General features: G+C 47.5%; 1 protein-coding gene across 2 annotated transcripts in view; it reads left to right on the top strand.

Moving 5' to 3' along the window:
* Positions 1-9,490, top strand: part of EGFLAM (EGF like, fibronectin type III and laminin G domains) — a 122,938-nt gene extending 113,448 nt beyond the window's left edge. For both annotated transcript variants that reach the window (XM_007065732.4, XM_007065733.4), the window contains 2 exons: positions 7,585-7,688; positions 8,059-9,490. In XM_007065732.4, the coding sequence (XP_007065794.2) occupies positions 7,585-7,688; positions 8,059-8,213 (259 nt within the window). In that variant the 3' untranslated portion in view covers positions 8,214-9,490. The remainder of the gene's footprint in view (positions 1-7,584; positions 7,689-8,058) is intronic.
* Positions 9,491-13,122: the final 3,632 nt, after the last annotated feature.

The raw sequence follows: 13,122 nt of genomic DNA on the forward strand, positions 1-13,122 counted from the left end.
TTGACATTTAGACACGTTAGATGTCTTCAGGTCGGAAGGCCTGGTGACATATATACTAGAATACTTAGGGAACTGGCTGAAGAGATCTCTGAGCCATTAGCAATTATCTTGCAGAACTCATGGAGGATGGAAGAGATTCCAAAGCACTGGAAAAGGCATGGGCAGCAGGTATAGTGGGCCAGGGGAGGCAGAGCCTCCTGTGGCACTTGCTGCTGCCACTGGACACCCAGTTGCGGGTTTGGTGGGGGAAGTTTTTGCTTTATTATGCCCCGTGCAGGTTCTGGGGCAGCTGAGGTGGCGGTATGTGCTATTGAGCTTCCCGGGGTCATTAGTAATTTCCCTGGACTCCAGAGAGATGCTGCCTCCTCAGCTGCCCCCTGAACCTGTCATGCTGCAGCTTTTCCTGGGTGGCTTGGAGTCTGGGGAGGGGAGGTGCGTCACAACTGCGGCTGGCCCGGGGCTCCTTCGGGCAAGGGGCGGGGGGCTTGGGGCTCCTCCAGACAGATGGGGGGCTTGGGGCTCCTCCGGGCAGGTGTGGGGGTGGGGGGAACCAGGGTTTCAGCCAGCCCGGGGTTCCTCTGACCGGGGGGGGGCGGGGTGGTTGCGGTGCTCAGGCCTCCAGCCAGCTCAGGGCTCCTCCGGCTGACAGGGGCACTCAGGGATCCTCTGGGTGGTGTGGGGGGAGGAAGGGGGAGCTCATTGCTCTGGCCGCAGGGGTCTCCGGGCTCTGGTTGTGAGGATGTGGGGGGGGGGCACAGGTGGAAGGGGCAGAGCCAGGGGCTAGCCTCCCCAAATGGAGGTTCCACTCGCCACCCATGGAAAAAGGGAAAATATAGTGCCTATCTATAAAAAAGGAAAACAGACAACCCAGGGACCTCTCTGCTTAACTTTGGTACCTGGAAAGATAATGAAGTAAATGATCAATCACTTTATAAGCATCTAGAAGAAAATAAGGTGATAAGCAACTGTCTTTATGGATCTATTCAAGAGCAAATCATGCCAAATCAACCTAATAACCTTCTTTGATGGTGTAACAAGTCTTGTGGATATGGGAAAGCAGTAGATGTGATATATCTTGACTTTAGTAAGGCTTTTGATACTGTGTTACATGACCTTCTCATAAATAAACTAGAGAAATGTAGCCTCTATGAACCTACTCTAAGGTGAGTAGATATCAGTGGCTCACAATCAAGCTCAGAGGGCATACTGAGTGATCAAGGATCTGTCCTGAGTCTGGTTCTATTTGATATTTGTATCAATGGTTTGGATAATGGCATAGAGAGTACAACTTCTAAAGTTTGTGGATGGTACCAAGCTGGGAGAAGTTGCTGGCTCTTTGGAGGACAGGATTAGAATTCAAAATGATCATGACAAACTGGAGAAATGGTCTTAAATCAATAAAATGAAATTCAGTAAGGACACATGCAAAGTACTACACTTGTGAAGGAATAATCAATTGCACAAATACAAAATGGGAAATGACTGCCTAGGAAGGAATACTTCAGAAAAAGATCTGAGGGTAATAGTGGATCACAAACTAAATATGAGTCGACAATGTAATTGTGTTGCAAAAAAAGTGAAAATCATTCTGGGATGTATTAGCAGAAGTGTTGTAAGCAAGACATAGGAAGTAACTCTTCCACTCTACTCAGCATTGGTAAGATCTCAACTGGGGTACTGTGTCCAGTTCTGGGCACCATGTTTCAGGAAAGATGTGGACAAATTGGAGAAAGTCCAGAAGAGAGCAACAAAAATTATTAAAGGTCTAGAAAAGGTGACCTATGAGGAAAGATTGGAAAAAAAATGGGTTTGTTTAGTTTGGAGAAGAGAAGATTGAGGGGGTACATGATAAGTCTGCGGGTACTTTAAAGGTTGTTACAAAGAAGAAGGTGATAAATTGTTCTTCTTAACCACTGAGGACAGGACAAGAAGTAATGGGCTTAAATTGCAGCGAAGGCAATTTAGGTTAGACATTAGTAAAAACTTCCTAACTGTAAGGGTAGTTAAGCAATAGAACAAATTACCTAGGAAGACTGTGGAATTGCCATCATTGAGGCTTTTAGGAAAGCCTAAAAGCAAACAGGTGAGATAAACACCTGTCAGGGATGGTCTAGGTAATATTTAGTCCTGCCTCAGTGCAGGAGACTGGACTAGATGACCCCTTGGATCCCTTCCAGTTCAACATTTCTATAATTCTGTGGCACGGACCTTTGGCCCTAAACACTTAGCAAGTTTGAACTCATGTGGCAGAAGAATTACAAACAAACATTGTCATACTCAAGATGATCTAGGCAAAGAGCAGCCTCGAAGTCAGGCATAGCTCAAACCAGTCTGCCCTAGTAGTGCATGGTTAGTTATAGAGGCTGTGGTAGGTGTGTACTTAAATCCATACCACTCACTTGAAGGCTGTTTCATTTGATTCCATGTGTATCTTGTCTCAGATTGCCATTTGAGTTAAGAGCGATATTTTGAACTTTCCAGATAAATAAAATTTTAAGTGTGGGTTAGTACCTGTGTTGTAGTGTTGCATCTATATCACTATTTTTCCAAAGTATTTAGAACAGCAGAAACACTATGACTTAGGCGTTTTGGGAGGTACACTTAATGGGATTTAAGTGCCCCCATCATCAAGAGAGCAAACCCCTTTCTTTGGCAGCTTGGCTAGCTATCTTGAACCCAGAGGCTGAAAATAGCCCATTTCATATGCTACTGATTTCAGTGAAAGCAGGAGTAGGGTTGCCAGATGTCCGGTTTTCTGGAGGCTCCAGTCAGCATGACTGCTTAAAGTCCAGTCAGCGGCACAGCGGGGCTAAGGCAGGCTCCCTACCTGCCCTGGCTCCGCACTGCTCCCGGAAGCGGTCAGCATCTTCCTGTAGCTCCAAGGCACAGGGGTGGCCAAGGAGGCTCAGCGCACTGCCCCTGCTCTGAGCACTGACTCCACAGCCCCCATTGGCCAGGAACAATGGCCAAAAGGAGCTGTGAGGGCAGCACCTGTGAGCGCAGACAGTGCGCAGAGTCCCCTGGCCCCTCCTCCTAGGAGCTGGACATGCTGTCCGCTTCTGGGAGCCACCTGAGGTAAGTGCTGCCTCGCTGGAGCCCAAACCCACTCCTGCACCCCAACCCCCTGCCCCAGGTTAGAATCCCCAAACTCCCTCCTGGAGTCCACACCCCAGCCCTGAGCCCCTTCATGCACCACAAACCCCTCATCCCCAGCCCCACCCCAGAGCCTGCACCCCCAGCCAGAGCCCTCACTCCCTCCTGCACCCCAACCCCCTGCCCAGCCCTGAGCCCCCTCCCAAACCCTAAACCCCTCATTTCTGGATGCACCCCTGAGCCTGCACCCCCAGCCCAGAGCCCTCACCCCCCTCCCGCACCGCAACCACCTGCTCCAAGATGAGTGAGGGTGGGGGAGAGCGAGCGACAGAGGGAAGGGGGATGGAGTGAGTGGGGGCATGGCAGGCGCAGGGCCTTGGGGCAGAGGGTGAAGCAAGGGTGTTCGATTTTGGGCAATTAGAAAGTTGGCAACCTTAAGCAAAGCATGAAATGGCATGAAATGGCAAAGCATGAAATGGCAATTATATCAATGTAATTATTATTATTATTATTAAACATTTATACTACGGAAGTGCTCAACAGCCCAGTTAGGAAGAAGATTCCCTTGAGTTACCTGCTGTACAAACCCCTAGTAATAGGCAGTCTCTAAAGTCTTACAATCACAAGGGAAAGGTGCTTTTTTCTGTATTTGTGTTTTAACGGTAGCCTATTTTTTTCATTTATTTTCTTCTCCCTTCCCCTCCCCCTTTTAAAAACAAAAATTCTGCTAATTTCTTTCTTTTGGGTTTTAAACAATTGGAATTTTTAAAACCCCATCTTAAGACTTTGCCCCTGTCCATTTTCTGAAGAATGTTACCCTCTGCCGTCTTACTTTTATTAGCTGTATAATGTCAAGTGATAAGATTTTGTATCTCCCCAGCCCCCTCACCAAGGGGGCTGCACCCTAAAGAGAAGAGACACCCTGCTTGGGCTCCTCTGGGGTCCATAGCAGAGTCCTGCACTGTTGACTTCCAACAGCAGAAGGGGAGAGGGAGGCAACACCCCGCCCCTCCAGTCACCCAGGCAACCTTTCTCCCTCAACCAATGGGAGGAAGAAAGACAGCAGCAGTCTCCAGTACACAATCAGAGGCAGAAAACAACCAGGCAGACTGCAAGCTGTTTCTGACCCAGTGCAGAACCCCAGATGCCTGGGAAAGGAGGATGGAGGCTATGAATAGCCTGGCTTTCCCACGTGGCACAGACCAGCTGGGGAGCAGAAGGGAGAGAAGATCTCCCTGCAGCCTGCTAAAACGCCGGCCCAGCAAATGCCCAGTCTGTAAACCCAGCCTGCAAAAAAGCCTCAGCGAAAGACAGTCCACTCCCTCTGCCCCCAGCCTGCCTGCCAACAACAGGAGGAGACAGCCCATCTTGCCTGCCACCACCTGCAGCCTGCTTGCACTGCAGCCAGCCCACTCCAGATCTGAGATTTTTAGAGCCAGAGACCTGACCTGCTTACATCTGAACCTATGGGTTCCAAGCTTTAAAAACTGTCAGCACCATTCTAGAAGGGAATGGGCAGTAAGTCCCTCTCCAGCAGTCCCCAGGAAGGACCTGCTTGCCTGCATCATGTCTTGACCGGTCAGCCAGAACAGGAGCCTGAATGAATACCCTGTATTATAGTTAGATATGTAGTTAGGGTTCAGTCTTGCCCCATTAAGGCATGTTGCATCTGCACAATGATTTTCATCTACATGGATCAAGACCCTGCATTGCCAACTCCCAGTATAATAGCATGTTTCTACGAGCACCTCCTTACGGGCCTGCAGCGTATGCCCATGTGCACCACCTGGGAACCTGAGACATGGGGGACAGGTGGAATGGAGGGGGAGGGGCTGTGACTCCACGCTGGCTCCCCACAGCTGCTCGCGCGGCTCTACTCAACCTGGGAGGAAAGTCTGGGGGGCAGGGAACTGCTCGCCTCGCCCTCCCCCCCACCAGGGCCAGGTAGAGGGTCCACAGTAAATCCCCACAGCTGCCCGCCTGTCTCTTATCATGGCCGGGCTGCAGCTCCAAGGTCCTCCTCCCCCCAGCGAGAGCCGGGTTGGGGAGAGCTGCATGGGCAGCTGTGGGGAGCCTAGGTTTGCCAACTCTCCTGGTTTTGTCGGGAGTCTCCCGGAATCAGGCCCTATCTCCCGGAGGCTATTGCTGCCAAACCAGGAGATTTGGGGTGTTAACAGTCTGGCGGTGCAGCGGGGCTAAGGCAGGCTTCCTGCCTGCACTCGCTCCACACTGCTCCCAGAAGTGGCCAGCACTGTCCCTGTGGCCCCAGAGGGGAGGCGAAGGGGGTCTCCATGCGCTGCCCCTGCCCCAAGCGCCGACTCTGCAGCTCCCATTGGCTGAGAACTGCGGCCAGTGGGAGTTGTGGGGGCAGTGCCTGTGGCCAGGGGCAGCACTCGGTGCTTTCTGCCCCCTCCCCCATCCGAATCACTGCCAGAGGGATATGCCAGTCACTTTTGGGAGCCGCCCTAGGTAAGTGCCATCCCCCTCACCCCAGCCCTGAGCCCACACTCAGTTTCCCTCTCAGATGCTGACCTCTCATCCCCTCCTGCACCCAAACTCCCTTCCAGTGCCCACACTCCGCACCCCCACCCGCTGCCCCAACCTTAGCCCAGAGCCCCTTCCCGCACCCAAACTCCCTCCCAGAGCCTGCACCCCCTTCCGAATCCCCTATGCACCCCACTCCCCTGCTCCAACCCCGTGAGGGTGAGGGAGAGCGAGCAACAGAGGGAGGAGGGCTGGAGTGAGCAGGCGGCGTGGTCTCACAGAAGGAGTGGGGCAAGGGTGTTTGGGTTTGGGCCGTTAGACAGTTGGCAACCCCAGAGGAGCCTGGGTCCCTCCACCTGCCCTGGGTGCGGGGGCCTGGGACACAGGCAGGGGGGCTGCCTTTGTTTCCACCTCAGGTGGGGGCCCCCGCCTCCCCCACTTTTGGGAGGGCTCTGGCATCCTTGCCCTCGACTGAGGCTAGTGAGGGCCGGCCTGCAGGCAGGGACTCCGGGTGGCTAGAGCTGGTGCTGGCACCGCTAGGGGTTAGGGGCCGTGCTGTCTGCCCACCCAGCTCTCCAGCATGGGGGTGGGGCGTGCTCAGCTTCCTGTCCGCCCACCGGGCACTCCGGAGCTGGGGGCAGGGGAGATGCTCTGGGCTCCGGCGGGGCAGGGCAGGGAGGAGGGGAGGGCCTGGCAGGGGCTAGCCTACCCAAGCCCAGTGGTCACCCACTGTCCATGCCTGTAGTCAATCTTGTAATAAACTAACTAAAGATTTATTAACTAGGAAAAAGAGTTATTTACAGGTTAAAGCAAGCAAGTGTATATACACAGATGAATTTCAGTCTGGGATTCAAAAGGTGCCAGAGATGTAGCAATCTGTCAGCACCGAATGGGCTTACCCCAGGTCAACCCTGAGGATCTCTGCTGTTTTGTTTCTTAACCTCAGGCCCTGTGAGAGTTCAAACTGAACAGGGATGACAAATCATTATGTCAACTATTTTTATTTCCCTCTTTCTGCACTCAAACCCATAGGACAAGGCTGTCTTCATAAGTGGCTGGGGCAGTTAACAAAGCTTTTGTCCCATGATGATCCACTTAATTTTTGATAGTCCTCCTGCATTTAGTGGGGTTGGGAGAAGAGGGGAAGGCACTCTTCCCATCTGAGTTCACAAAGTTCAGAGCAGGCACTGTTACAATTATAAAAAAAACATATTTTACCTGTAGCATGGAATACAGATAAGCGAGATTAATGCATGCAGCAATTTACAAGCATATTATAGGGTCTAAACACAATACATTTTCATAATACTCCTGGGGAAATTCTGGGCTAAAAAATTAAAAAGTCTGCACATAATATTTTAAAATTCTGCATGTTTTATTTGTATTTCAAAATACTTATCAGCAACTATGTCTGTAAGAATAGAGCTACAAAAAAATTCCCCCAGGAGTACAGAGTTAAGGAAACCCTAGGACAACTCAGTTCCTTTTCTCTTCCCCCTCCTCCTTCCAGTATTATTGGACAGGAGCAGACCCTGCTGTTGAAAAATCAATTGCGGTAAACTTACGTACTTTGGTCACATCAGGCTAGCGCTGGAAATAACCTTGAGAAAGATATCATAGTAGGGGATGATCAGCAGAAGGCTTCCGGAAATTCTGCTGTGATGTCACCCATATTCCTTTCCTTTGTAACCCTCAGCATATTTGTTTTCAATTTTCTTCTTTCATCCCCTTAACAACCTGTAGAAACTCATTCCTTCTCTCCTGCCTCCTCTTAATACTTTACTCACCCAAATGACACTGTGGTGTTTCAATTGAAGAGCACCTCATGGAATCTTCCCCAAATCAAGATCAGGCCTTCACAATAAAAGCACCGTGCTCAGTGATGATGGGTCTGAGCTGTCCAGCCTTGTGGAGGAGGAGCTGCTGCTGCTTGATTGTTTACACTATGCAATGGAGGAATCAGTTGCTAGAGTAAACCCAAATTCTGGATTTCATTTTCCATTTCAGGGATGGGCAGTCTGGAAAGGTAACTGTGGATGATTACGGTGCTAGAACTGGTAAATCACCTGGCATGATGAGACAATTAAACATCAATGGAGATCTGTACGTAGGTAAGTGACCACCATTGTAGACTATACTGGTCCACTGAGAACCCTGCATGCTAGTGGTTAAAGCAAGTAACTAGATGCTGAGCTCTAATCTCCTTTTGACAGTTGACTCACTATGAGCTGTGGTGGAAGGGATTAGCTTCCCAGTTTTCTCTATCAAGCTCATCACAATTGTATTTTTGAGTGCCTAAGAAATGATATTTAAAAAGAAGGAAGACCCTCATTGAAACCAACTGCTGTATCAGAGCTGATGCTGCCTTTAGAATAGAAATCTAGTACTGTAGTGTGGTTTACATTTTTTAAAGTGGAAATAAGGAAGCACATGTTATTCTATGAGTTTCTCATTCACTTGATCACACTCTGTCTCTCCTAGGTGGCATGAAGGAAATAGCACTTCACACAAACCGACAGTATATGAGGGGTCTGGTGGGGTGTATCTCGCACTTCACTCTGTCAACAGATTACCACATTTCACTGGTTGAAGATGCCACAGATGGGAAGAATATTAACACCTGTGGGACAAAGTGACAAGAGCAGACTCTCCACATGGAAGGACCATTGTGTGGATGTGGATGTGGCTGAGACCAAAATGACCGGTACTGCACTCTAAGGCCAATGCTTTGAGTTAGTCATGAAGGAAAGAACCAAACTGAAGGGAAATCATACAAAGGGAGACCATTTTCCACTCTCCTCCTTTTCATGCTCTGTGACTCAACCAAACTGAGTATTTTGTGTAGGAAATGTCACATTTAACCATTAAATGTTTAGTGAACACTGAAGATCGTACATCAATACAAATTACAAAGAAAGGTGTGATGTAATGAGTGTTGTGATTCCATAGAGATTTTTTTACGTATCCACCAGAACAATATTGAAACATATTCTTTCCAGCTTACAATGGCACAGTGACTATCATCCAACTAACATCTTTTCAGGCTCTGTATCTATGCATTCAAATTTCTATCCCAGAATAAGCAGATCTTCTTACCATTCACTGCAGTGTTCAAGTTACGTTCCATCCTATGTAAATAACAAAAACCTACATCTCCTGGTTTCAAAACAATGTTGTTTGCTGAAGAGGATAATTCTTAATATTAAAGTCTACTTTTTTATTGCCAGCAGCAAAATCAACAATCCAATTTTGTAGAAGTAATTTTGTACTTGTATATTTTTATAGCTGCAGCAAAAGAACTGATCAATTAGTATAACTTCTAAAGTTTAGGTGTACTACACTTAGCTCTTTGCACATTTTCCTAAAAATAACAAAACAAACTGTTTTTAATTTGTTATATAAGGAAGTTTATTGTCTGTATTATACAGTGTCAGTGAAGATATTTGTGAATTATAACCAGTTTTAAATCTGACTTCTTTTTTGTAAATTTTGACAGTTAAAATTGTACATTCATGAAGCTTTCATGGCTTAAACAGATTAAAAAGGTATAAAAATCTCTTGCTACTGTGATATTTCACCATCAGTATTTATCTGATTTCACACAAAGATCAGACTGTGTAAGCAAGAGGATGTAGCAGAGTGCAGCCAACTTAAATACTTCATTTTCCATGCATCAAAATAAAACCTATTCAACAGTATTTGTCAAACTGATGTTTATAGGATCAGCAGAACAGACAGAAAATGCTGCAGGGAGAGTCGGAATTTCAGAGTTTGGAGATTTGTCATTTTCATTTGGCTGTGTTCACATAAAGTAGAATAGTGAGCAGTGAACAAACCAACAAAAATATGAGGCAACACATATAATGGTGTATCCCTTAAAGGCCACCATAATGTGGTAACTCAAGAACCCCAATACTGCTGCCAGAATCAGTCAGTACTGCAGGCGCAGTTACAGAATATTTGTCAGTTACTGGAGTGCTGCCAAGGAAATGGTGCTGGATCTATTGGATAGGAGAGGAAGATGGCTGTATGGTTATTTCCAGAAGACAGTACACGGTATGGTGCACTGACCGGAGCACACTGACTCAGGTGGATTTCTGGCCTCGGTAGCTGAACTTTTAATATAGGGCTAGGGTCGTTCAAAGACCTAGTGAACCAGAAGAGATAAGATAAAATAGAAAATTGTTCTGCTAAAATACTAGATTAGTTAAATGAAGACATTTGTAAGACAATATACTCTTCAAGTAGTACTTGTTTAGAAGATGATGTAGAAACAGGCATTTAAGCAGGTTTCTGCTGCATTTTATTGTGAACATAGAGATGGCAAGTCACTTGGAGCCTCCTATTCCTATACCTTAAATATACGGGACCATTTATTAAGAGTGACTCTGTTGCTATGTGTAGTCTCTGTGAAGCACAGCTGTTTGGTAAGCGCTACATGACGCTTTAATCATATTTACTTTTACCTTTTTTCATCTGGTTGCTTCCTCTCTCCTTTCAACTCTGTCATCAAATCTGGAGCCCAGTTCAAAGATCACCATCTGGCAGGAGATGACTATGTACTTTAAGAAAGTTTATTACAGATAAGGCCACCTCAGGACAAGGAGCTATGTTGGTGGAACAGGGGCTGGTCTTTGAAAAGTGCGGGTTTGGTTTTTAGGAAACTCCATGTTTGTTAGTGTGGGAGGCCAATAGATATACGCCACAAACCGACAAACACTCTTAACTCGGATTGCCTCACTGGCTATGTGAGACCTCTGAGTTGCCAGCCTCACCTATCCAGCTGAGCAAATGAAGCATAATAAGAAACATGGCTGCACTGGCAGATGCTGTGCATACTGTAATACTGGGCTCCTTTAAAGCGGATTTCTTTGGGGCAGCTTTCATTTTAAAGATAGCCTCGCTCACCCCTTGAAGAACGGAGCTGAGAAACCAAATCTCTCACTGCAGTGAAGGGGCCTACCTACCACCACTAAAGGATCCAGCTTTTTGACTTGTTTCACATTCTTGTTGGAATTCCAGCTGCAGTGGGGTAGCAGCAACATGTTCAGCCCCATGGTGAGTGGGGGAGAAACCACGTATTGCTCAGCACTGCCCCCTATGCTTGCTTAAGGAATGACATTGGCAGTCTGAAAGGAAGTGATGGCCTCCTTGGCTGGAAGTAAAGTGAGAGGATCAAACAGACTTTGAGAGTGGAATAAAAAGGGAGGATTATTTGGGCTCTAATTTTCACATCACAGGCTGGAAAAGAAGAAATGGTACCTTACAAAGCAGTCAGTCATTCTCCACAGGAAAACCTGACACATGCTCTGTCAACTTGTTGCATTGACACAACTATGCTCAGTACTCGTGGTTGAGTTAGTTTAAAAAACAAACCCAAAACTATCCAGCACAGGTTACAAAACATGGCAGCTTTGCGTGGTGCGGGCAAGCTGTGACTAGCACACTCCCAGTTAACAAGAAACTGTGACTGCTGCAGGGTTTTCCTCCACAAAAATTCTGGGCACACTGGCAGCTCAAATACTTTTTCTTCCTTCAATTTTTAGGACTTGACAATGTAATCAGCTTGCTCCAAAAATAGCCTGGGAGAATCAGTACAGCAGGAAAAGATTAACAGCTTTTTCATGACTGCTTTCAACAGCCCTTTGGTTTACAGTAACACAGTTCACTTGAATCTGAAATACTCGGACTTACGGCACAATTCGTTCCTGACAATTGCGTCTTAAGTCGAAAAGGGCATAACTCGAATTTCCCATAGGAACAATGTCAGATCAAGCATCATAAAGTCAAAACCGACATTGTAAAGTCGAAACACGATGACAATTTATAAACGTTTGGTGTACCTCGAACATTGTAAAGTTGAAGACTGCCTGTACATAGAATCATTGCAGAATATCATATAATATTACTACATGAGCATAAATTATATGCTACACTTCACATCTTTGGGGCCAGTGCATTGTGTCTTCCTGAGCTTTAACATGGGCATAATACTTCAGGCATCTCCAGGTAGGGAAATCTGGCTGCTTTCCAGCTCCTTTATGCTATGCCAGTCATGTAAAAGGGGCAGAACACAGTCCAGAATTGGGGCCTATATCTTGACAAATGCAGAGCAAGTCTTTGGGGCCTAGATTCATAAGAAGACTTATGTGCCTAAGGCCAATGTTTAGGAGTCACGGTGGTTCTTAGAATTGCCACTCTGCTGCTGCCTGACCCCACAGGAGCTTAAATTTCCACCAGTGGGAATGCTCAACACCCCCTAAAGACTGGCCACTGTCCCACAGTTAATGAGCCACTTGGAGCCCTTGCTGACACGTAAGCCATGGCAAGGTTCTCAAAATAAGCATTCGCCTGCCTGTCTCACCAGCAGGGCCCAATCCGGTAGGAGATTCTAGAGCACACTTAAAAGACAGATGGGGGTGAAAATGTTTGTGGCTGCCTGGCAGGTGTGGTTAAGAATGGCCCTACTGGGTCAGACCAAGGGTCGATCTAGCCCAGTATCCTGACTTCTGACAGTGGCCAGTGCCCCAGAGGGAATGAATAGAACAGGTAATCATCAAGTGATCCATCCCCTATCGCTCATTCCCAGCTTCTGGCAAACAGAGGCTAGGTACACCATTCCTGGCCATCCTGGCTATTAGCCATTGATGGACCTATCCTCCATGAGCGTATCTAGTTTATTTACCTATTCAATAGCCCTGTGGGAGAATCAGGCTTAAGTCTTTTCTCCAATAAATCTTTATTTAAACCAAGTGGAATACCTTCAACAGGAGTGACAGAGAGCCCCACCCCCAGAAAGACCCTGGTGGTCAGGGCACTCAACATAGGATGTGGACTCAAGGCCCTTTTCCAAATTGGGCAGAGCATGAATTTGAAAACAGCTCTCCCACATCCCAGGTGAATGCCCTAACCAGTGGGCTCTTGGCTACAGTGGGCCTTGGGAGAGGGCACTTTCCAGTCCCTCCATCCCCTCTCCAGATAGGGTTGACCTGACTTAGACACCTAAATCTGAGGGGAGGGGGGAATGGGTGAGATTTCCAAGTAGAGGGCGGCACCTATTTCCAGATGCCTAAGCCCCAGTTCCCTAGGCAATAGGTGTCCGAAGAGCTTGGCCCAACACCTCACTCCTCTCATCATCCTAATGTTCCACGTCTCTTGAACGCCCCACTGCAACCAGCAGACCAGCCTCCTGCAGCTTTGTGTCACTGACCCTGTCTCGTCTTAGTGGACGTTTCACACCAGTTCTTCTCTGCCCCAGCCCTAAGGACACACGAGTCCTTGACATGGACGAGTAGCTAGACATAAAGTAGACTGGTGACATCAGGAACACAGGCAAAGGCAGGGTCTTAGTCCTCCATAGATTTACTACTCACCTGCCCTCTCAAAAGGCAAAAATCATTTCCCTTCTTAGCACACCCTCACTGGCACCTGGCACCAACCCAGTTTCTAGGCGCCAGCTATTTGGGAATTAGGTGAATTCATAGGAGTTCAGGCCTGACACTCACAGAGCAGTTTATGCACTAAGCAACAAAGAAGAAGGTCAGG

Source organism: Chelonia mydas, chromosome 5 (assembly GCF_015237465.2).
Source record: "Chelonia mydas isolate rCheMyd1 chromosome 5, rCheMyd1.pri.v2, whole genome shotgun sequence".
In the NCBI taxonomy this organism is placed as follows: Eukaryota; Metazoa; Chordata; order Testudines; family Cheloniidae; genus Chelonia; species Chelonia mydas.